Here is a 24,839-nt window from a genome sequence, read left to right as displayed (position 1 = left end):
GGGTGGCAGTGGTCTCGCGGGGCCTCTTCCCTGTGCCAGGACGAGGCTTTTCATGCTGGAACGATGATGCCACGCGGACCCCCCTTTTCTCGCAGCCAGAGGCCAGCGGGGCTCCTTTCCAAGCAGGGCTCTGGACTGGGCTGTTCCTGGGAGGCCTCCGTCCACGGAGCTCTCCTCCTTCCTTCCTTCCTTCCTTCCATCCTCCTTCCTTCCACCTGGACGAACCGGCCGTCCAATTCCAGCGCTGCCACCGCCGCCGCCCATCCTGTGTCGTAATTGTGGCCTTGCATCACCACCCTCTTCTTCGTCTTCTTCGTCATCATCCCTCCGCCCACGTGCCGGGTTCCCTCCGCTCCGCACCGCTTCCGCCTCCTGCTCCCAAACGACAGGCAGGGAAAGCCACAAAGCCTCCGGAGGCGTCTCCCTCCCTCCGAAGCCTCACACCACGGCCGAGCCAGAGGGAGGCGGTCCGGCCTCGGGACGTGGCTGCGGTCAAGGCAGCGTGTGGGCAGAGAGAGAGAGAGGAAGGGAGGGGAGCCTGGCCTTGGCAGTGAGCTGCACCGTGCGTGCGGGGAGGCCGGCATGGCCCTGAAATTATGGGGTGCCCCTCCTCCTCCTGCTTCTCCCTCCAGCGCCTGCCTGCCTGCCTGCCTGCCTGCCCCACACTCGCTCAGCCGGTTGCACCTCCTCCTCCTCCTCCAAAGAGTTAAATGTCGAAGGCTTCCAGGGCCGGACTCACTGGGGCGTTGCGTGGTTTCCGGCCTGTATGGCCAGTGGGTGCGGGTAGCCTTTTCCTCCTGACGTTCAGCCTGCTTCTGTGGCTGGCATCCGTCAGAAATACTAAACATTTACTAGGTATTTTGGGTTACAAAAGTATGAGTCAAGCACGGAAAGAGTCGAAAGGCCAAAGCCTTTTGGAGCCAGTGGGCCAAAGCTAGCGCTGTCCTGTGGAGAGTGAGTAGGCCGAAGCCCGTTAAGAGTCAGTGGGACAAAGCTAGCGTCGTCCTGAGGGAAGAGAGTAGGCCGAAACCTATTAGAGTCAGGGGGCCAAAGCTAGCGCCCTGAGGAGAGCGAGTAGGCCGAAGCCCATTAAGAGCCAGTGGGCCAAAGCTAGTACTGTCCTGTGGAGAGCAAGTAGGCCAAAGCCTGTTTGAGTCTTTGGGCTAAAGCTAGCGTTGTCCTGAGGGGAGCCAGTAGGCCGAAGCCCATTAAGAGTCAGTGGGCCAAAGCTAGCGCTGTCCTGTGGAGAGTGAGTAGGCCGAAGCCCGTTAAGAGTCAGTGGGACAAAGCTAGCGTCGTCCTGAGGGAAGAGAGTAGGCCGAAACCTATTAGAGTCAGGGGGCCAAAGCTAGCGCCCTGAGGAGAGCGAGTAGGCCGAAGCCCATTAAGAGCCAGTGGGCCAAAGCTAGTACTGTCCTGTGGAGAGCAAGTAGGCCAAAGCCTGTTTGAGTCTTTGGGCTAAAGCTAGCGTTGTCCTGAGGGGAGCCAGTAGGCCGAAGCCCGTTAAGAGTCAGGGGGCCAAAGCTAGCGTTGTCCTGTGGAAAGTGAGTAGGCCAAAGCCTGTTAGAGTCAGTGGGCCAAAGCTAGCGCTGTCCTGAGGGAAGCGAGGAGGCCGAAGCCCTTTAGAGTCATAAAGAAAATCCGCTTAATAAAAATCTATTACAAAAAAAGGGCGTTGTCCTGAGGGGACCAGTAGGCCGAAGCCTGTTAGAGTCATTGGGCCAAAGCTAGTGTCGTCTTGAGGAGTGTGAGGTAAACCTTAGTGTGAGAGAAGCCTCGTGTGAGAAAGCTCCAGTGTGAAGACTGTTGTGTGTAAAGCTACTATGTATCTGTTTATTTGTGTTATGGAAACCTTACTCTTTTGAGCAGCGCAACCATAGTATTTTACTACAAAGAGAAGCCTCCAAAGGAAGAGTTGACATTCGTCTGTGTGTGTTTGTGTTCGTTTTATCCCTTTGGGCTCCTGAGTCACACGGCTGCTCCTAAGTTCCTCTGCTGTCCATTTATGGGGAGGGTCTTTGTTAACAAGCCCACTCGCCCCACAGCACCTTCTGCAGCTCTGATGGTAGTAGTCAAGCAAGATGCAGGTGAAATGTCAGGAGAACGTGGTGCTTAGAACACATTGGCCATAAATGCCACCAAGTCCTCTAGTCTGGGTTGTTGTAGGTTTTGGGTTGTTGTGACCTCACCACCTCTGAGGATGCTTGCCATAGATGCAGGTGAAACGTCAGGAGAGAATGCTTCTAGAACATGGCCATGTAGTCCGAAAAACCGACAACAACCGAGTGATTCCAGCCACGAAACCCTTCGCCAAGTCCTCTCGCCTGCCAGGAGGTTGCGCAAAGGGGGTGCCTGGGTGGGGTCCCCCCTTTTGGTCTCCAAAGTCTCCCCACAGTTCCATGGATCGGAGACAAACATGCAAGGACACACGCAAGCACGGCAACCTAAGGGCCAGATCCAGGTGTTTGAAGGTTGCAGCTTTCATGGAAATGCCTGGCGCGATGCCTCGAAAGCTTTTTCCTCAACGCTGGGAAGGCAGCATGGTGGCGGCGTTGGCGTTCCGGTCGGCTTCCCGTGCTTTGACTCCCAAATGGGCCAGAGCCATTTCTCAAAGGCCGAGGGCGGGAGAAGCCTCCCAACAGAAGGAAGGGCCAATGGGAGATGGGGAACCGTGGCAGCCTCCTTCACGGTCCCACAGGAGTGTCACGGTGGGCAGGGCCAAATCCATCCCCAATAAGAGGGCCATTAGGCAAAGCAACCCCTGGGAAGTCCATCGCAGGAGTCTGGAGCCAAAGCCGGGCTGCTGCGCGTCCTCAGAGGTGGCGATGCTGCTGACCTGGCTTCCCCTGGCTGCCCTCCTCCTCGGGGGCCGTGGGGCCACCCCGCAGGGCTCCTCCTGCAAGCTGCCCTCCCACCTCCCGGGGGACTTCCTCCTGGCGGGCTTCTTCCCCATCCACCGCAACAGCACCTGCGCCAGGTGAGTCAGGGGGCGCGCCCCCCACCACTTTTCTCCGGAGCGCAACATTCGTCTGATCCTTTATGCCACACTTTGGGGACAGGGCACACCTGTGAGGAGGCGACAACTTATTTGTTTACAGTATGTATATTCCGCCCTTCTCACCCCGAAGGTCACAGAACATACATGTGCGGCAAACATTCGATGCCGTTAGACTCAGACAAGACAGACAACAGTCCAGATAGAGAGGGATGCACCCTGTTCCCCTGAAAATAAGACACGGTCTCGGATTAATGTGTTAGGGCTTATTTTCAGGGGATGTCTTCTTCTCCCCCCAACGGATATATTTTATTTAATTGTAACAAAGCTTCTTTTTGAATTAGGATTTTGAAATCCTGAAAAATCCTGCTAAAGCTTATTTTCAGGGTAGGCCTTATTTTTGGAGAAACAGGGTCGGCTTTTCCCAACTTCAGTGTCCAGGAGGTTGTGCTCGATTCCAGCCACAAAGGGGTGTGTGATGTCGCTCCGTCCTCCATGCCGAAGACGTAAATAATATCTTGTAAGCCGCTCTGAGTTGCCTTCAGGGTGAGAAGGGTGGCATGTAAATGTCGTAAATAAATAATAGACACAGAGAACGGGGAAGCTCTGGCCCTTGAGCGCTCTAGCTGGAGGTCAGCTGTGTCCAGCAGTGCTGTAGAATTTGAAGAGGCATGAATGGGGGGCGAAATGAGAAATGAGTCAGGAGGAAGGCGCATCAAACCAACCCCGACCGGGACCGCTTTTCACCTGGAAACCGATGCCCTCACTGCGGGGAACATGTAGGTCCGGAATAGGGCTCCATAGTCACCTACATACCCGCCACCAAGACGCCGAACTTGGAGGACCATCTTCCTTGGACAACGAGGGATTGCCTAAGCAAGCTCGATTCCAGGCACAAGGAGTGTGTGTGTGTGTGATGTTGTTATTTATGTATTATTTATTTACTATATTTGTACACCACCCCTCTCATCCTTCCGGCGACTCGAGGCGTTCCCTCCTCCACGCCAAGACCCGTTCCATCCTCCAAGCCCAAAAGCCCTGCTCACAAACTGATTAACTGAGGAACGCCCCTGCCTGGTTGTGCCCCAAACACGCAAAGCCCGCCTCGGCCCTGACGCCTTCTCCCTTCCGCCGCAGCTTGGACCCCTGGGGCTTCACGCAGTCGCAAGCCATGCGCCTGGCCGTGGAGGAAATCAACCGCTCCTCCCGCCTGCTGCCCAATGTCTCCTTGGGCTACCACATCTGGGACAACCCCAAGGACGCCCCCTTCCTCCGGGGGCTCTTCCGGCTGGCGCCCAGCCAACGGGGACGCCCTCCCTGCACGGTGGACTGGGCCCGGAAGGTGGTCGGCGTGGTGGGCCCCTACGAGTCCGCCCTAGCCCCGCTGGCCTCCCACATCCTCGGCCTCTACGGCCTCCCACAGGTAAGGCGCTTCCCGGCCGTCCCGTCTCGGCTTGGACTCTGTCCTCTGACATCATCCCACAGGAACACGGGGCACACACGTGACGGGTGGGTCAGGGTGTGAATGGGGTTGTCTGTCATTGAGGACAGCTGACACTCCGTTTAGGTCCCCAAACTCTGTCCCACGCGCCAGGTACGACCCTCCAAGCTCCTTTACATGCGCCCCCCCCGCCCTAAACTTTAGACAGAGGGTTGCCCTGACTCTACAACGATTTGAAAGGCACCCAACGACAACAATCCTAACGAAGCCAAAAGCAGGCCTGCAATGCCCACTGCAGTACTAGTTCTTCATTTTGAATAAGATAGGTACAGCGTGTCCAGGGATTTGCTCGGGATTTTCAAAAACGATGGTTCCCAACAATCTCAGGGGACCTCAGGGGCTTAAAAAGCGTGAGGAATGGCGGTTGGCCACGCCCACGCTCCCCTCGAGAGCATATATAGCCCATGGGTCGGCTAACCGCTTCAGTTCTCTTCCGCCGCCTAAGCTGCTAGAAGGAGGAGGCATAACAAACTGCAGGGAGGATGGGCGGGGCTGTGCGAATTCACAGGTGACCACTAGGGAAACTACGGTTACAGGTAAGTTTAGGACTATTGAGGGCATGTCTCTTCTTCCTCCAGGTCAGCTACAGCATCAAGGACGAGGACTTTGACAACCGTGGCCGGCCGCCGCTGCTCTTCCGGACGGTGCCCAGCACGGCCCACCAGCTGGACGGCATTGTTGCGCTGATCCGGGCCTTCCGCTGGGAGTGGGTCTCGGCAGTGGGCAGCGGCACCAAGGCTACCCAGGAGTCAGTCCGGATCCTGATTGACAGGGCCGCCGCGCGGGGCATCTGCGTCTCCTACCAGGGGCTCATGCCCGGCGGGCCGGTCGCCACCTTCGACCAGTTAGAGAAGGTGGTGGAGAACATCAAGAGGGCGGGAACCAATGTCACCGTCATCCTGGGCAACGCCGCCATTGCCCGGCAGTTCTTTCAGGTGGTCATCGCTCTGGAGATCACCGGCAAGGTCTGGGTGGCCACCGAGAGCTGGGTCTTGTCGGACGTGGTGGCCGCGCTGCAGGGCATGGAGCGGGCGGGCACGTTCCTGGGGCTGACCATCAGGCCCATACGGCTGCCCCACGTCAAGCGCTTTGTGGAGGAGGCGCTCCGTGACGGCCCCCCCAAGGGCTCCTCCTGCCCCGCTTCCTGCCCCCCTTCCTGCCCGCCGCCCTCCCCGGACTCCTTGGCCAGCCTCCTGGGCTCCTCCCTCTGGGACTGGGCCTTCTACTCCTACACCGCCGCCTACGCCTTGGCCCATGCCCTCCACCTCCGCCTCGGGTGCAGCCGCCGGGAAGACTGTCCTGCCGGTCAGGAGCCCCGGCCTTGGCAGGTGAGTCTTCGTGGGACCCCCAAAGGAAGGAGGAGGCGGGGTGGGCGCTGGTTGGGTCTGGTCACCTAAGGAGGCCCCCGCCCCGCCCCTCTTCCTACAAGGGGACGTGTGTTTGGACAAGGCCCCATACGGCCCTCGGCCAGGACGCCGAGTACTTTCTTTCCATGGCAGATGACAGGTGCCGCCCCAGACAACTCTCTCTCTCCTTCCATCCTTCCTTCTTTCCTTCCTGAACTCCCTTCCTACAATTCTCCCTTCTTTCCTTTCTCCCTTCCATTTCTTTCCTTCCTTCCTGCCATCCTCCCTCCCTCATTCCATCTTTCCTCCCTCCCTGCCTTCCTCCCTTTTCCGTCCTTCCTTCCATCTTTCCTCCTTTCCTGCCTCCCTCCCTCCTTTCCTTCCTTTCTTCCATCTTCCCTTTCTCCCTCCTTTCTGTCCTTCCATCTGTGTAGCTGCTGATCTTCCCATTTTTCCATCTTTCCTGCTCCCTCCTTTCCCTCCGTCCTTCCATCTTTCCTCCCTCCCTCCTTCTCCTTCTTCCTTCCATCTTTCCTCCCTTCCTGCCTCTCTCCCTCCCTTCTTGCCTCCTTTCCTACCTTTCTGTCCTTCCTTCCATCGTTCCTCCCTTGTTGTCTTCTTGCCTTCCTCCCTCTTGTCCGTCCTTCCTTCCATCTTTCCTCCCTGTCTTCCTCCTTCCCTCCCTACCTTCTGTCCTTCCTTCCTGTCCTCCCTCCCTCCCTCCCTTCTCTCCTTCCTTTTGCGCAAGGGTCATCCCTCTCTTCTCTGTCCTTCCTTCCAGCTGCTGGAGACCCTGAGGGAGGTGGACTTCCCCCTCCTGAGCCACACCATCCGGTTCAGCCCCCAGCAGGACCTTTTCCTGGGCTATGACATCATAACCTGGTCCTGGAAGGACAATGGCGTGGACTACGTCAAGATTGGCAGCTACACAGCTCGGAGCCTGGATATCAACCGGACACAAATCCAATGGCCGGGTCCCGAGGGCCAGGTGAGGCTGGAGCCGCACCTCCTCATTCCACCTTGGTGTTTGCCAGTTGGGGGCCCAATCCCTTTTGTGATTCTTGTGTGACCTCTCGTGGTTCCCCTTCATGCCCGTTGACCTCTCCGCTCTCCCCTGCACAGATCCCAATCTCCTCCTGCGCCAGGGAGTGTCCCACCGGCCAAAGTCGGAGCAAGCGAATGCTGGACGAATGCCCGTGCCGCTGCGAGGACTGCGTGGAGGGCACCTTCCAGAACCAGACAAGTAAGAGGCGGGACGGCCGTCTGTTGGGAGGGCTTTGGGCTGACGGCCTTCGGGTTTCCTTCTAATTCCACGACCCTCCTCCGCAGACTCCGCAGACTGCCTGCCCTGCCCCAACGGGACGTGGTCTCCTCCGCGCAGCGCCCGCTGCTTCCCTCCCTCGGTTTCCTTCCTGCGGCTGAGCGACGGCAACGTGGTGGCCTTGCTGGCCGTGGCCCTGCTGGGCTTCCTGCTGCTGCTGGGCTGCCTCGTCGTCTTCGCCACGCACCGCCACACGCCTGTGGTGCGGGCCGCGGGCGGGGGGCTGGCCTTCGTGATGCTGGCGGCTCTGCTGGGCTCCTGCGCCACCGCCCTCCTCTTTGTGGGGCGCCCCTCCGCCCAGGCCTGCCTCGTCCGGCAGCCGGTCTTCGCGCTCTGCTTCACGGCCTGCGTCTCCTGCCTGCTGGTGCGCTCCCTGCAAGTGGTGCTCATCTTCAAGGCGGCGGGGCGGCTGCACCGGGCGCGGCACTGCTGGCGGCGCTTCCGGGGCCCCTACCTGGCCGTGGGGCTGAGCTGCGGGGTGCAAGCCACACTCTGCGGCCTCTGGCTCAGCCTCTCTCCGCCGGCCCTGGTCCAGACGGCCCTGGGGCCCCGGGAGGTGTCCCTGCGCTGCTGGGAGGGGCCCTTCCTGGGGCTGGGGGCGGTGCTGGGCTACATCACCCTCCTGGCGGGCGCCTGCTTCCTGCTGGCCTTCTGGGGCCGCCACCTGCCTGAGAACTACTCCGAGGCCCGGCTGCTGACCGCCAGCATGCTGGTCTTCCTGATGGGCTGGGGCTCCTTCCTGCTCACGTACGCCACGGCTGAGGGCCCGAGCACGGCCGCCCTGCAGATGTTCACTGTCCAGACCAGCGTCTACGCCGTGCTCTGCGCCTTCTTCCTGCCCCGCTGCTACGTCATCCTCTGCCGGCCGCAGCGCAACACCGCCGCCCACTTCCGCACCTGCATCCAGGCCTACACCACCGCGGCCGCGGACACCGGGCCCACCCCACCGGGGCCACGAGGAGAGTGAGGCGCCCCCAGGACTCTCTTCCACAATGTCAGGGCGTGCTAGGGTTGGAAGAGGTCCCCAAAGGACGTCCAGTCCAGCCTCCTTCTGCCGAATCTGCGTCAATTGGAACCGCGGATACGGAGGCCTTCCTATTGGGCCCCCGTATCCGCTAAAATCTCAAAATGGCGGATCGGCCCCGTTTTAATGCCATATTTTTCTTTACTCAATTCTTAACTAAACTGCTATCTTGCTTTCCTCATTTTGGATCCCTACGCCCGGGAAATAATCTTTTTATTTAAAAGAATATAATTTGACAGAAAACAGCTAATTGTCAAATCTTCGCCAGCTCCACACAAGCAGTCAATTTCTCTTTGTTGCCGCTCGTTCCTGCCTGGCTCCGCAACCGGGGACTTGCTGTGGCTGCCCCCAGGAGATCTTGGAGAGGGGGCCGGGCAGGAGGTCCAGTCCTTGGGAGGGAGTTATAGTTTCCCAAGGACCAAGCTATGGATTTTGCTACCTATCAACCCAGTGCCTATCTGCTAGCTTTAACCAGGGAAGAATGGCTTTCTGCTGCTTGCTTTGGACTGCAAGCCACCTCCGTTTCCACGAACTTTCCCCAGAACCATGGGACTTCAAGTTTTCAAATAAAAAAAATCAATTCTTTTATTAACTATTTATAAAGTGGGGTGGGAATGGGGTTTTTCTATATGAATTTTGTATTAATGATAATGCATGAAGCATCGCTTGTTTTCCCGCCTTTCCCCTTGACTTTTGCCCTAAAAAAAAGTGACCCAGGACTGTTGGAATGCCCGAGGGAGGACCCCCGCCTCCCTCGAAACTTACTTGATTGTTTCACATCTGCATGGACAAAACAAGTTGAGATTTCCTTTACCGCTCTCTGAGTTCGTCTGGCGGGCGAGGAAGTCTATTTGGACACTCGGATTGATTGACAAAGGACAGGAACGACCCCCGGGGACCCCTGTCCCGACCCTGTTTGTTCTCTCCACCAAAACCCATCAAGGATAGGAAAACCGTTCATAAGAACAATCGCACCATGCCGGCCAAAACAAAGTCTCAAGTCCCCGCTGGCCGGCTAGGGATAATCCCATCATTTCCCCCATTGTCCGCGGTCATCCCGCCTTCTCTCTTCTGATTCGTCGATCCTCAGAAGCAAGAGGAGAGCGCTGATTGGCTCCTCGGAGGTGGAGAAGCTTGCTGATTGGCCCAGAGCAAGGCGGGCCGCCAAGCCTCCTCCCAGCTGTTCAGGCTGTCAACCAATCAGCGTGAAGCCAGGCGGAGAGGGGCGGGCGGGAAATTCAAATTGTTTTTCTGTACTTTTGCTATAAAAATGCCTGTAAACCTTGCATCGGTATGCTTGTGGTGGAACTATTCCTGCAATGCATCCGATCTCAGCTGAATTGCTAATTAAAATACCTCGGTCGCCATCTTCTTCCGCTTCGGTGGGGATTTATTATTTTTAATATTTTTGGCTGCTGGAATTGACTTCGCTGCCCTCGCCAAGGTTCAGGGACCCTCTTTGGTGCGGTCCTCGGGACCTCCTCGGCTGGGGAGATCCCCCTAAAAGCGCCTCGATATCACTTCTGCCTCATCGAATCCTAGGGTTGGAAGAGACCCCCAAAGGACATCCAGTCCAGCCTTGAAGACACCATCCAATCCCTCCTAACAGATGGCCATCCAGCCGTACATATACCATGTTCTAATATATACAAGAAGTGACTGGACTGACCTTGAAGGAGCTGGGGGTGGTGACGGCCGACACGGAGCTCTGGCGTGGGCTGGTCCATGAGGTCACGAAGAGTCGGAGACGACTGAACGAATGAACAACAACAACAATATATACAAATCATAACATTGGAAGGGACCCCAAGGGCCATCCAGTCCAACCCCCTTCTGCCTTGAAGACACCACCCAAGCCCTCCTGACAGATGGCCATCCAGCCATATATAGGATAGGTAGACACACTATACTTTATGATATTTCTATCCTAGATTCCAAGGGTTGGAAGAGGCCCCAAGTGCCCCGACTCCCTTCTGCCAGGCAGGAAAAGCACAACTGAAGCCCTCCCTACAGATGTCCATCCAGCCTCTGCTTAAAAGACTCCGGCGCAGAGAGTTCCCCTGTTGAGTAGCTTTTATGGCCAGGAGGTTCTTCCTGATGCTCAGGTGGGATCTTCTCCCAAAGGTGCTTCTCCCACTTTGGATGCGCACGGCTCCGGTCACGGCTGAGTAAGGACTTTGCTTAATGTGCCTTCTCGTGTCAAAACACCGAAAGATGGAGCACTTTGTGGGGCTGCTCATCGCCCGCTCTTCCTTGTCAACACCCATCCATACGGCACACAGGGAAATTCAAGATCTGCTCCTCTGCGTGAAAAATGGCCGATGTGGTTGTTGCCCAAATGCTCGGAAAAATAGTCACACCTGAGCCGGTCACATTTGCATGGTCCACCCAGTGAATTTGGTAGGCAAAGGGGGACACTTCCCGGGGGTCAATAGGTCAGCTTGCAGTGCCATCGCATGTGGATGGACACTAAAAATGAGGGTGGTATTAGTATGGCTGTTATTAGAAATTATCATTAAAATGATTAGCCATTGTTATATGTATATATTTATCATAACAAATATTATGGAATTATATAATTATTCTTAAAATTATTGTTGCAAGAAAAATAAAAGTTCCTATGATTAATACAATTATTATTATTATTATAAATAAAATACACTTAATAATACAACTATTATTACTATTGCATTATTAATAACTAGCTGTACCCGCCACGCATTGCCCGCCTTCTTTCTCTCCTTCTTTCCCTCCTTCCTTCACTCTCTTTCCTTTTCTTTCTTTCCTTCCTTCTCTACCTCTTTCCTCCCTTCCTTCACTTTTTGCTTCCATCCTTCCTTCTCTTTCCTTCCCTCTTTTTCTCCTTCTTTCCCTCCTTCCTTTGCTCCCTCTTTCCTTCCTTTCCTTTTTCCTTTCCTTCTCTCCTTCCTTCCTTCTCTCCCTCTTTCTTTCCTTACCCTTTTTCTTTTCCTTCCTCTTTTTCTCCTTTCTTCCTTCTCTACCTCTTTCCTCCCTTCCTTTGCTTCCAGGCTTCCTCCTCTCTTTCCTTCCTTCCTTCTTTCTTTCTTTCCCTCCCTCTTTCTCTCCTTCCTTCCTTCCTCCCCTTTTTTCCCTTTTTTCCTGTATTGTCATTTAATTTTTCATCATTTAGCTTTTTGGGGTTCTTGAGTCCTTTCTGCTTTTTTGGGGGGGGGGGGGAGGGGTTACGAGTGATGGCCACTCATTGGTCCGTTAGGGGTGTAGTGTCCAAACTTCGTGTCCATTTGTCCAGTGGATTTTGAGTTCTGTTAATCCCAGGAAGGAACATGACATTTTTATTTATATATCTATAGAATATAGGTAGAATAAAAATAGTTAATATTATTAAGGCAATCTTTATGAAAAATTATATTATTATTATTATTATTATTATTATTAGTAGTAGTAGTAGTAGTAATGCCCCCCCCCCCAAATAATGCCAGCCATTCAAACATCATATTTTATTCAAGGTGACTAATTCCCAGGAAGTGGGGGGATGTGGGGGGGGGGCACACCGAGATGGGGCGCGTCATGGGATCCCCTCCCAGGGGTCTCCGAGGGCAGTGCCCCCAATGGCGGGGGGGGGGGCTTCAGGGTCTCTCCCTGGGGGGGGGGTCTGCCCCCCCCCTAATCCTTCAGGACGAGCGGGGCCTTGACCTGGGCGGCCACCTCCTTCCCCAGCAGCTCCTCTATGATGGCCAGGCCAAACTCAAAGCTGGTGCCCGGTCCCCGGCTGGTCAGCACGTGGCCGTCCTTCTCCACGCGGCTCTCCGAGTATTTGTAGTGGTCTGGAGGAGAGAGAGAGGGAGGGAGGGGAGGGAAGCACAAGGCTCCGCAACACAAGTCTGAGCTCTCTATCTCCTTGAGTTCAAAGGGACCCCCAAAGGCCATCCAGCCTGACCCTCTTCTGCCATGAAAGACACCATTAAAGCCCTCCTGACAGATGGCCACCCAGCCATAGAGATGACTGAGATAGATAAATTACACAAGAGTTGGGACCCCCAAAGACCATCCAGCCCAACCCCATTCTGCCATGAAAGGCACCACTAAAGCCCTCCCAACAGATGGCCACCCAGCCATACTGAGATAGATAAATCACACACACACACATATATAAGAGACAGGTATACCATAGAATCTTAAGTATTGGAAGGGATCCCCAAAGGCCATCTAGCCTGACCCTCTTTTGCCATGAAAGGCACAATTAAAGCCCTCCCGACAGATAGATGGCCACCCAGACATAGATTTTATGTGTATGTATGTCTATCTATCTATCTATACACACACACACATATATGCATACATGCACATACACTCACACATATATATGTATGAGACAGGTATACCATAGAATCTTTGGAAGGGACCTCCAAAGACCATCCAGCCCAACCCCATTCTGCCATGAAAGGCACCACTAAAGCCCTCCCGACAGATGGCCACCCAGCCATAGAGATGACTGAGATAGATAAATTACACACACACACACACACACACACGAGACAGGTATACCATAGAATCTCCCAAAGGTCATCTAGCCTGACCCTTTTCTGCCATGAAAGGCACAATTAAAGCCCTCCCAACAGATGGCCACCCAGCCATAGAGATGACTGAGATAGGTATACCAAGAGTTGGAAGGGACCCCCAAAGACCATCCAGCCCAACCCCATTCTGCCATGAAAGACAGCACTAAAGCCCTCCCAATAGATGGCCACCCAGCCATAGATGACTGAGATAGATATAAATACCATAATATACCTTATATATATATATATAATATACATACACACACACATACACACACACATATATGACAGGCATATCATAGAATCCTAGAGTTGGAAGTGATTCCCAAAGGCCATCCAGTCTGACACCATCCAAACCCTCCCAACAGATGGCCACATAGCCATAGATATACTTATTTATCTATCAAAATGGCGCACGCACACACACACAGGACAGGCATACCATAGAATCTTAATAGGTGGAAGGGACCCCCAAGGGCCATTCAGTCTGACCCTCTTTCTGAAATCAAGGAGGACACCGCCCAAACCCTCCCAACAGTTGGCCACTCAGCCAAAGATATGATTGAGATAGATAGCACATCATAGAATCCCAGAGTTGGAAGGGACATTTAGTCCAGCCTCCTTCTGCCACGAAAGACACCATTAAAGCCCTCCTGACAGATGGCCACCCAGCCATAGATATGGCAAGCATATCATAGAATCCTACAATTGGAAGGGACCCCCAGAAGGGACCCCCAAAGGCCACCCAGTCTGACCTTGTTGTGCCATAAAGGACACCATCCAAGCGCTCCCAACAGATGGCCACAGAGCCATAGATATATTTATCTGTCTAAATCTCATACACACATATAAATATACACACATGACACCCAGCCATAGCGATGGCAAGGACACCCCAGAATCCTAGTTGGAAGGGACCCCCTCAGGGCCACCCAGTCATGGAGGAAAGGCACAACCCAAGCCCTCCCGACAGATGGCCATCCTGCCACAGATGATAGGCAAATACACTATATTCAATCTGCCCACCCCACCCGCTTCTACCAGGAAGGACACCATTCAAGCCCTCCTGACAGATGGCCATTCAGTCCCACCCCATTTATGCCATGGAGGAAAGGCACAACCCAATCCCTCCCGACAGATGGCCACCCGGCCTACCTCCGGCCATCATCTTGTCCTTGGCCAAGGGGTGCGTCGTCACTTTGCGCCCGAAGCCGATTCCGTGCGCCAGCAGCGCGGTGGGACCTGGGGCCACAGGGAGGGACACTCATGTCATTTGATCCGATATTGGATTCCGACTACGTCTTTGGATCGTGCGTTTTGATTGGGTTTGGTTTGAACGTGAATCTGTGGCATTGCGTGGTTGCCTTTGCGAGGCCGCCCTGAGTCCCCTCCGGGGTTGAGAAGGTGGTCAATCAATACATATGGACTCTGTATTGCGTGTCTGTATGTTGTCAGCCACTTAAAAATCATCAATAATGAAATAATAAGGAAATTTTGAAAGTTTTTGTGAGAGTTCTGAAATTTTCACCACCTGAACTTGAGCAACACTAAAGCACCAGCGCCCCCTAGTGTTCACCACCGGAATTTTAGTTTTGTAAGTGCTTTGGGACCACTTAGGACAGTGTTTCTCAACCTGGGGGTTGGGACCCGGGGGGGGGGGGTGTCAGAGGGGTCACCAAAGACCATCAGGAAACAGCATTTTCTGCTGGTCATGGGGGTTCTGGGTGGGAAGATTGGCCCAATTCTATCATTGGTGAGGTTCAGATTGTAGGTGAACTATAAATCCCAGCAACTACAGCTCCCAAATGTCAAGGTCTATTGTCCCCAAATTCCACCAGTGTTCACATTTGGGCAGATTGAGTATTTATGCCAAGTTTGGTCCAGAGCCATCATTGTTGCAGTCCACACTTTGGATGTAGACGAACTACAACTCCCAAACGCAAGGTCAATGCCCACCAAACCCTTCTAGTGTTGTCTGTTGGTCGTGGGAGTTCTGTGTGCCAAGTTTAGTTCAGTTCCATCATTGGTGGAGTTCAGAAGGCTCTTTGGTTGTATGTGAACTATAAATCCCTGCAACTACAACTCCCAAATGACAAAGTCAACCCCCCAAATCTAGTGTTGTCCTGAGGAGTGTGAGGTAAACCTCTGTGTGAGAGAAGCCTCGTCTTACAATTCTATTGTTGGTGGGGTTCAGAATGGTCTTTGGTTGTATGTGAACTATAAATCCCTGCAACTACAATTCCCAAATGACAAAATCAACCCCCCAAATCTAGTGTTGTCCTGAGGAGTGCGAGGTAAACCTTTGTGTGAGAGAAGCCTCGTCTTACCATTCTATTGCAAATTTGGTCCAGTGAATGAAAGTACATCCTGCAAACCAGATATTTACATGACGATTCATAACTGGAACAAAATTACAGTTGTGAAGTAGCAACGGAAATAATTTTATGGTTGGGGGTCACCACAACATAAGGAACCATATTAAGGGGTCGCGACATTAGGAAGGCTGAGAACCACTGACTTAGAAGCATGCATGTGCCTACTACATAGGGGAATATACCTATCTATCGATCTATCTATCTATCTGTACACACAAAGTGTAAATATGTATGCGTGTGTGTGTACACTTCCACAAACAGCTATGGCTCCCATTCCTCAGGAGACACTAAACACCCTCCCGCCAACGACATGCCATGAACATGTTGTTGTGCTCCAGAACTCTCTCTGTCTGAATTCGGAAGTCCCACGATCGTGAGGTCAGGAGTGTTGTATTATTATTATTATTATTATTATTATTATTATTATTATTACTATTCTGACACAAAAACACAGCATGTCATAGCAAATGAGATCAACATGCTGGATTTCGTATCACAAAATCACAAGTTGAACACTCCCCAAGCGTCTAGGACACACTGGGTGCAGCGCCTCCAGACCTTGGCCTGCACTTAAACACAATCGGCACTGACAAAATCACCACCTGCCACCTGACTGGGATCTGCACGCATTATTCGGCAATACATCACACACTCCTAGACACTTGGGAAGGGTCCGACGTGTGATCCAATACAACAACCATTGCATTGGATCACACAGCAGAGTGACCTTGTTTGCTGTGTACTCATCTTGTTGTGTATTTTCTCTGTTTGTTTGTTTGCTTTGTTCTGTTAGAAATGTAACATAATTGACTGGCTGCCCTGACACAAGAAATAAATATAATCTTGTTGTGTATAATTATTATTATTATTATTATTAATAATAATAATAAAGCATTTGACTCACAGAGGACCTCACCCTCTGAGGAAGCTTGCCATAGATGCAGGCGAAACGTCAGGAGAGAATGCCTCTAGAACATGGCCATACAGCCTGAAAAAACCCACAAGAACTGAGTGATTCCGGCCATGAAAGCCTTCGACAATACATTTGAGTAACTGCCACATTGTTGGATCATCAAATGTCTAGATGTCATTGGGGTTTGTGAAAATATTAGAACAAGCCGGTAAAGGTGGTCCAAGTGGTGACTGGCACACTGGGCGCAGTGCCTCAAGACCCTGGCCTGCACTTAAACACAATCGGTACTGACAAAATCACCACTTGCCACCTGATTGAGATCTGCGCGCATTATTCGGCGATACATCACACACTCCTAGAGACTTGGGAAGGGTCCGACGTGTGATCCAATACAACACCCAGCAGAGAGATTTGTTGTGTTTCCAATAATAATAATAATAATAATAATAATAATAATAATAATATAGCAGAGTGTCTGCTGTGGACTCACCTTGTTGTGTTTCCAATAATAATATAGTTTATAATAACAATGGCTTTAATAATAATAACTATTATTATTTATAATAATAATGTATTTATAATAATAATAATTCTATCTATCTATCTACCAATACACCTGCCTACCTATATATATCATCAATAAATGGGTGGGATCCTTGGTGGTCCCTCAAGGAAAGCGTGGACAATAGAGAAATAATAAACATAATCTATACATATAATAAAAGTGAATATAATAAAAGGGCGGAATATAAAAGCTGTAAATAGAATAAATATAATCCTGATATTGTACTATGCTGATCATATAATATATTGTATGTGTATATGTCTATCTATCTTGTACGCCGCTCTGAGTCCCCTTCGGGGTGAGAAGGGTGGCGTATAAACGTCGTAAAAAAATAAATATTATTGGTTTCATTACAGAGAGGCCAATGGAAATGTGAATGAGGGCTGCAGTTGGCCCCGGGCCGGACGTTGAGCACGCCTGGTCTAAGTCGTCAATAAACAACGACTAATAATAATAATAATAACTAATTATAACTAATAATAATAGTAATAAAAGCCAGCCCGGCTTGGAGTGGGTTTCCAACCAATTGTGTGCAGCCTGTTGTCGACCTTTGCAACCTGAAAGACAGTTGCATCTCTCAAGTAGGAAAATTAGGTACCACCTTAAAAAAGTGTGGGGAGGCTAAATTAACTGATTTATGAGGCCATAAAGAAGACTCCAGCAAAGCATTCCAGCGGGGAAGCATGCGGGGAATGCGGAAGCGCTTCATCAGTGTCGCAGATGGACGAGGAAAGCGACAGCTCCCCTGGCAGCCAGAAAAAGTGAAATAGCCTCTGTGTATGTCTGTATTTATTTATTTATTTACAGTATTTATATTCCGCCCTTCTCCTCACCCCATAGCAGGGGACTCAGGGCGGATTACAGTGTACACACACATGGCAAACATTCCATGCCAGTTTTGACATACAACATATACAGACATAGACAGAGGGAAGATGATACTGAAAGTACAGAAAGCCTTGACAGTGACCTGACCCGGCAAGCTTGTCTTGATTTGTGTGTCAGGCGGAGTTCTCGCCTGGCTGGTAGACGAGAAGCCAGCTCGGGGAAAGGTCATCGCAATGCTTTCATGTTGGTGAGAGCATAATGTTTTCATGTTTGTTTATTTATTTACAGCTTTTCTCTTCCACCCTTCTTCTCACCCTGCAGGGGACTCAGGGCGGATTACAGTTTACACATACATGGCAAACATTCAATGCCAATTTTTGACATACAAACATATACAGACATACACAGAGGCCATTTAACTTTTTCTGGCCGCCAGGGGAGCTGTCGCTTTCCTCGTCCATCTGCGACACTGATGAAGCACTTCCGCATTCCCCGCATGCTTCCCCGCTGGAATGCTTGGCTGGAGTCTTCTTTACGGCCTCATAAATCAGTTAATTTAGCCTCCCCACACTTTAAGGTGGTACCTAATTTTCCTACTTGACAGATGCAACTGGTCTAAGCCATCACTAAACAACGACTCCAGCATCGGTGGTGGTGCCACGGAAGAGAGACCCCCCTGCGCCCTGGATGGCCGTGTGGCCGATTCAAAGGGGAGCCCCCTTCCTTCCTTCCTTCCTTCCTTCCTTCCTCCCCGATTCGCGCCCGTCAACCGCCTAATGCCAGAAATGACGGTGGCGTGCCCTTTGCTCGTTGGCGATGCCGTGACGGCAGAGCGATAAGAGGCCCTCCTCCTCCTCCCAGGAGGAAACCCACAGCTCAGACTGAAACTAGCGGGGAAAATAAGCCCTTCGGAGCAGCAGCCGCGGTGTCATCACAACTCTCGGAAGGGAGGCCGGCAGGAAACCAAAGCCACAGGGCCGCCGAAAGGTCCCTCCCGTCTCAGGCAGGTGTCAATCAGGCTTCCTGGGAGAAAAGGGGGGGGGAGGGGGGTGCCTTCCCCTCCGGTCAGTCTCCGCAGACGAGGCGTAAGAGGAGCCGCTGGCCGGCTGCAAAGGCCAAAGGGCACCCACCGGGCTGACCAGCCAAGGACACCGCTCCTCTGGCCAAGGGAGGACAGGGCTGCTCTTGGGGCTCCATATTGGGTCCTGGAGCTCCGTTCCACCCCCAGCACCTTCTTCCCAGAGAGGGCCCGCTTCTCTCCCTCTCCCCACAGCAAACAAGATCATTCTGCTGGCTGCTGTATTGCATCGCACATCAGACAATTCCCAAGTGTTGTCATCATTATTGTTATTATTATTGTTATTACAAGTAATAGTATTTATATACTTATATTATGTATAATATTATAACGTTGTTATATTAGTAGTAGTTAGTTTTTATATTATTATTTATATTATTGTATTATTATAAGTAATAGTTTATATTATTATAATATTATATAATTATTATAAGTAATAGTATTTATATACTTATATTATGTATAATATTATAGTATTGCTATATTAGTAGTAGTTAGTTTTATATTTTTATTTATATTATTATATTGTTATTAGTATTTATTAATATTTATATTATTGTATTGTTATAAGGAGTAGTTTATATTATTATATTTATTATTATTATTATATTATTATTATTATAAGTAACAGTATTTATATACTTATGTATGATATTATAATATTGTTATATTAGTAGTGGTTAGTTTTTATATTTTTATTTATATTATTATATTGTTATTAGTATTTATTAATATTTATTGTATTATTAGTAGTAGTTTATACTATAATATTATAATATTATTAGTATTTATTAATATTTATATTATTGTATTATTATAAGTAGTAGTATTTATATACTTATATTATGTATAATAGTATTATATTAGTAGTAGTTAGTTTTTATATTTTTATCTATATTATTATATTATTAGTATTTATTAATATTTATATTATTGTATTATTATAAGTATAGTTTATATTATATTATTTTTATTATATTATTCGTATTTATTAATATTTATATTATTGTATTATTATAAGTAGTAGTATTTATATACTTATATTATGTATAATATTATAATGTTATATTAGTAGTAGTTTTTATATTTTTATCTATATTATTATATTGTTATTAGTATTTATTAATATTTATATTATATTATTATTTTAAGTATAGTTTATATTATTATTATATTATTATTATTATTATAAGTAATAGTATTTATATACTTATTTATTTATTATTTACATTGCGATTCACAACAGGAGCAAAACGACAGCTCTGAAGTAGCATCGAAAATATTTTGTATGGTCGTGGGTCACAATATGAGGCATAATAATAATAATAATAATAATAATAATAATAATAATACTAATAATAATATAGGGCACTCTATGAAGGTGACACAGCCTGAGAGAGGCTGAGAAACCCCGAGAAGGGGACTCCAAAGCCCATCATCCTCCCATGGCCGTCCTCCCATGGCTTTTGGAGCTTGAGAGGCCCAAAGGTCAGACGCAAGATCTCCCATCAGAGTCTGCCGATCTTGAGCCTGCTTCCCTTCCCGGAAGAGAGACAAGATAGCAGAGCCGCTTCCCCTTCTCGGCATTTCCCATCCAAAGGCCCCACATGGACCCCACAGAGGACAGGAATGGGGTGTCCCTTCAGCCCCCCAAGGGCACACGTGTGTGTGCGTGTGTGTGTGTGTCCCACCTGCGCAGATGGCGGCAATGAGGGCTTTCCGGCCGTCCTGCTCCTTCAAGACGTCCTTCACGGCCGGAGACTGCAAAGGGAGAGCGTCAATAATACATTAATCACAAATAAAATGGAATTATTGATAACACATTATATTATAAATATTGTAAATTACATTTATAATAAACTAGCCGGACCCGCCACACGTGGCTCTTCCTCTCCTTCTTTCCCCCCTTCCTTCCTTCACTCCCTCTTTCCTTCTTTAATTCCCTTTTCTTCTTCTTTCCGTCTCTCCTTTCTTCCTTCTCTACCTCTTTCTCTCCTTCCTTCCTTCACTTCCTCTTTCCTTCATTTCCTTTTTCTTTACCTTCTCTCCTTCCTTTCTTCTCTACCTTTCTTTCCTTCCCCCTTTTCCTTTTCCTCTTTCCTTCTCTGCCTCTTTCCTTCCTTCCTATGCTTTTTGCTTCCATCCTTCCTTCTGTCTTCCCTCCTTCTTTCTCTCCTTTCTTCCTTCTCTACCTCTTTCTCTCCTTCCTTCACTTCCTCTTTCCTTCATTTCCTTCTCCCTTTCTTCTCTGCCTCTTTTCTTTTCCTCTTTCTCTTTCCTTCCTTCACTTTTTGCTTCCATCCTTCCCTCCCTTTCTCCCTTCTCTACTTCTTTCTTTCCTTCATTTCCTTTTTACTTTCCTTCTTTCTTCTGTACCTTTCTTTCCTTCCCTTGTTTTCTTTTCCTCTTTCTCTTTCCTTCCTTCATCTGCTTTTAGCTTTCATCCGTCTGTCTTTCCTTCCCTCTCTCTTTCTTTCTTTGCTCCCTCTTTCCTTTCCTTTTTTCTTTCCTTCTCTACCCTTCTTTCCTTCCCTTTTCTTTTCCTCTTTCTCTTTCCTTCCTTCCTTTGCTTTTTGCTTCCATCCTTCCTTCTGTCTTTCCTTCCTTCTCTACTTCTTTCTCTATTTCCTTCTCTACTTCTTTCCTCCCTCCCTTTCTTTTCCTTTCTCTTTCCTTCTCTACCTCTTTCCTTTCTTCCTTCCATATTTCCTTCCCTCCTTCTTTCTCTCCTTCCTTCACTTCCTCTTTCCTTCATTTCTTTTTCTTTTCCTTCTCTTTCCTTTCTTCTCTGCCTCTTTCTTTCTTTCCCCCTTTTTCTTTTCCTTTCCCTTTCCTTCCTTCATTTGCTTTTAGCTTCCATCCTTCCTTCTGTCTTCCCTCCTTCTTTCTCTCCTTCCTTCACTTCCTCTTTCCTTCATTTCTTTTTTCTTTCCTTCTCTCCTTCCTTTCTTCTCTACCTCTTTCTTTCCTTCCCCCTTTTTCTTTTCCTCTTTCTCTTTCCTTCTCTGCCTCTTTCCTTCCTTCCTTTTTGCTTCCATCCTTCCGTCTTTCCTTCCCACTCTCTCTCTCTCTTTCTTTCTTTGCTCCCTCTTTCCTTTCCTTTTCCTCTTTCTCTCCTTTCTTCCTTCCTTTCTACCTCTTTCCTTCTTCCTTCCTTCTCTTATATACTAAAATAATAATAATAAATACAGCTCTATAATAATAAGATATGCCTGGATATGCCATCATACTAATATTAATATATTTAACATAATATTATTAGTAATAATAAATAATATAATATACCAAAATAATAATAAATACAGTACTATACTAATAAGATATGCCTGGATAAGCCATCATACTAATATTAATATAATTAATATTACTGATCATATTACGATATAGTGTTATGGTGCAATATAGCAATGTGTAATGCTGATATTGTACTGCGCTAATAATACAGGGTTAGTCAAAATGAATAGGCCAATATGTATGTTTACTGTAACCTACTGTGGCCTATTCAGTTTGACTAACCCTGTATAAGATATTGTATGTAATCTATACCTTGGAAGCCGCTCTGAGTCCCCTTCGGGGTGAGAAGGGCGGCATAGAAAGGTTGCAAATAAATAATAAACAAGAGGCTTCAACAAGACAATAATAATAATAATAACCTTTTTAATGTATTTCTCATTGGCCCCTGCTTACCTCTGAGAGGTTTTGGGCCCCCAGGTTTCCTCCCGGCAAGACCACCACGTCGTACGGCCCCTGAAGGAAAGGAGAGAAGAGAAGTCAGCGGGCAAGGCTTCCCGGGTTGGAAGAGACCCCCAAGGGCCATCCATTCTGACCCCCGACAGGTGGCCACCCGGCCTCTACTCTCTCCCAACACGGGGATTCTATGATAGACAAGTCATATAACAGAGCAGACCCCCTTCATATCTATGGCTGTTAGGAGGGTGCCTTTAAAGCAGAAGGGGAGGGCGGGGTGGCCCTCTTCGGGGTCTTTTTCGACTGGGTTGTTCCTTGGAAGGACCGACCTCTTTGCGGGCCTCGTCCAGGCTCTTGTCCGGACACAGGACCACGTCGCGGCTGCACTGGACGGGCTCCTTCCCCGCCAGGCCGGCCACGGTCACCGAGATCTGGGGGAGAAAGAAGAAAGACAGAGAGATGGGTGGATACTATACCTATTATATGTAAACACTGCTTATACACTTCATGTACTATATAGACATATATATATATTATTGTGTATTTGTTATGCTGTTGTTTTATTGAGGGCCTTGGCCTATGTAAGCCGCACCGAGTCCTTCGGGAGATGTTAGTGGGGTACAAATAAAGTTAATACTATGTATGATGGATCCGGAGGGACTCCCAAGGAATCTTGGGAGATCTGGACGGGGGGAGTGTGACCCTGTTGGTTCTCTTGGACATCTCAGCGGCTTTCGATACCATCGATCATGGTATCCTTCTGGGACGACTCTCTGGGATGGGTCTCGGGGGCACGGTTTTGTCGTGGCTTCGGTCCTTCCTGGAGGGTTGATCCCAGATAGTGAAGCTGGGAGATGCCTGCTCGGACCCCTGGCCTTTGACCTGTGGGGTCCCGCAAGGCTCCATTCTGTCTCCCATGCTCTTTAACAACTACATGAAACCACTGGGAGAGGTCATCCGGAGTTTTGGAGTTGGGTGCCACCTCTACGCAGATGACACTACGACTCTTTTCCACCTAATTCCAAGGAGGCCCCTTGAGTGCTGGACGAGTGCCTGACTGCTGTGACAGTCTGGATGAGGAGGAACAAGCTGAAGATCAATCCCGACAAGACAGAGGTCCTCCTGGTTGATCGCAAACCTGACCGGGGTATAGGGTGGCAACCTGTTCTGGACGGGGTTACACTCCCCCTGAAGCCACAGGTCTGCAGTTTGGGAGTCCTGTTGGATTCATCGCTTACGCTTGAGCTTCAGGTGTCAGCGGTGTCCGGGAGGGCTTTTGCACAATTGAGACTCATGCGCCAACTGCGACCATACCTCGCGAAGGTGGATCTGGCCGGAGTGGTCCATGCCTTGGTCACCTCCAGATTGGACTACTGCAATGCACTCTACGTGGGGCTGCCCTTGAAAACGGCTCGGAAATTCCAGATGGTCCAACAGGCAGCAGCCAGGATGCTAACTGGGACTCCTTACAGAGAGAGGTCAACTCTCCTGTTTAGGGAGCTCCACTGGCTGCCGTTTATTTTCCGGTCCCAATTTAAGGTGCAGGTGCTCACCTACAAAGCCCTGAACGGTTTGGGACCAGCCTACCTGTGTGACCGCATCTCAGTTTATGAACCCACGCGTTCACTTCGTTCATCCGGAGAGGCCCTGCTCGTGATTCCGCCTGCATCGCAGGCGCGTTTGGTGGGGACGCGAGACAGGGCCTTTTCCGTGGTGGCCCCCCGATTCTGGAACTCCCTCCGCAAAGATCTTAGACAGGCCCCTTCGCTGGCAGTCTTTAGGAAGAACTTGAAGACCTGGCTGTTCTGATGTGCCTTCCCCGAATAGGAAAACTCCAATACCAAGTCCCAGAAGTACTTTAGAAGAAACAAAGATTACTGCACATTGCACATTGCATTTGCCCTATAAGCCTTACAGACCACCTGTCACAGCAGCACTTTTAATCCTGTACCCATTACTCTGACCCGGCCCAGTCTTATTGTGTCTCGGTGTATTGTTTATTGCTTGTTGTTTAATATTTCTTTAACTGTTTTTGATTTGCTTTAGGTGTTGTATTGTGATGTTGTGTTTTGAGGCCTTGGCCTGTGTAAGCCGCATCGAGTCCTTCGGGAGATGCTAGCGGGGGACAAATAAAGTTATAATAATAATAATAATAATAATAATAACACTCTATATACACTATATTTGCACACACACAGGTCTCCAGCCTATACTTCTCTAGAGTTGGAAGAGACCCCCAAAGGGCATCTAGTCCCACCCCTTCGGCCAGGCAGGAGACGCACAGTCAGAGCCCTCCCAACAGATGGCCACCCTCCAACCTCCAAAAATAGATCTTCCCAAGGAAGCTTGGCTTCTTTCCCAGGCGCGCATGCGCAGTGGCCTGCGGCCCCCTCTCCCCTCGAGTTCCCCTGGGCGCGCATGCGCAGTGTGCTGCGGCCCTCTCTCGCTCTCCCTCCCTCCCTCCGAGGGGGCCTCACCCCTGCCCTGCGCATGAGGTCTGTGGGGATGACGGTCTCCATCTCCTCGGCGCCTTTGGCCAGGATCACCAGCGCCCGCTTCGAAGCCATGGCGGACCTTCCTGCCCGGATTGCCCCTCAGGCTCCGCTCAGGCCTGGCCTCTCAACTGCGCATGCGCACCTCCGCTGGCTCGGGAGTGGGCGGGGCC

General features: G+C 49.9%; 2 protein-coding genes across 2 annotated transcripts; one reads left to right on the top strand and one right to left on the bottom strand.

Annotated features, from left to right (window-relative positions):
• Positions 1–3,948: 3,948 nt before the first annotated feature.
• Positions 3,949–9,556, top strand: TAS1R1 (taste 1 receptor member 1). Its single transcript, XM_060758710.2, has 5 exons — positions 3,949–4,418; positions 5,075–5,824; positions 6,624–6,830; positions 6,965–7,085; positions 7,172–9,556. Exons 1-5 carry the CDS (start codon positions 4,167–4,169, stop codon positions 8,128–8,130), a joined length of 2,289 nt encoding a protein of 762 aa, XP_060614693.2. The 5' UTR covers positions 3,949–4,166; the 3' UTR covers positions 8,131–9,556.
• A 2,095-nt stretch (positions 9,557–11,651) lies between these two features.
• Positions 11,652–24,819, bottom strand: PARK7 (Parkinsonism associated deglycase). The gene is made up of 6 exons (XM_060758711.2): positions 24,652–24,819; positions 22,504–22,605; positions 22,175–22,234; positions 20,179–20,248; positions 13,884–13,970; positions 11,652–11,993 (listed from the first exon to the last, which is right to left on the bottom strand). The coding sequence occupies exons 1-6, from the start codon at positions 24,739–24,741 to the stop codon at positions 11,833–11,835; spliced, it is 570 nt and encodes a 189-aa protein (XP_060614694.2). The 5' UTR covers positions 24,742–24,819; the 3' UTR covers positions 11,652–11,832.
• Positions 24,820–24,839: the final 20 nt, after the last annotated feature.

Source organism: Anolis sagrei, chromosome 13 (genome assembly GCF_037176765.1).
Source record: "Anolis sagrei isolate rAnoSag1 chromosome 13, rAnoSag1.mat, whole genome shotgun sequence".
NCBI lineage: Eukaryota > Metazoa > Chordata > Lepidosauria > Squamata > Dactyloidae > Anolis > Anolis sagrei.
The sequence above is the reverse complement of the archived record's forward strand: the minus strand, read 5'-3'. Positions and strand labels throughout refer to the sequence as shown.

Coding starts and splice junctions, on each gene's coding strand:
- PARK7 (XM_060758711.2), bottom strand. CDS start 24,741: ATGGCTTCGAAGCGGGCGCTGGTGATCCTGGCCAAAGGCGCCGAGGAG. Junction 22,235..22,503: donor TGGACGAGGCCCGCAAAGAG/GTCGGTCCTTCC, acceptor CCTTTCCTTCAG/GGGCCGTACGACGTGGTGGT. Junction 13,971..20,178: donor CATTGCCGCCATCTGCGCAG/GTGGGACACACA, acceptor CTGTGGCCCCAG/GTCCCACCGCGCTGCTGGCG.
- TAS1R1 (XM_060758710.2), top strand. CDS start 4,167: ATGCGCCTGGCCGTGGAGGAAATCAACCGCTCCTCCCGCCTGCTGCCC. Junction 6,831..6,964: donor GGCCGGGTCCCGAGGGCCAG/GTGAGGCTGGAG, acceptor TCCCCTGCACAG/ATCCCAATCTCCTCCTGCGC. Junction 7,086..7,171: donor CACCTTCCAGAACCAGACAA/GTAAGAGGCGGG, acceptor CCTCCTCCGCAG/ACTCCGCAGACTGCCTGCCC.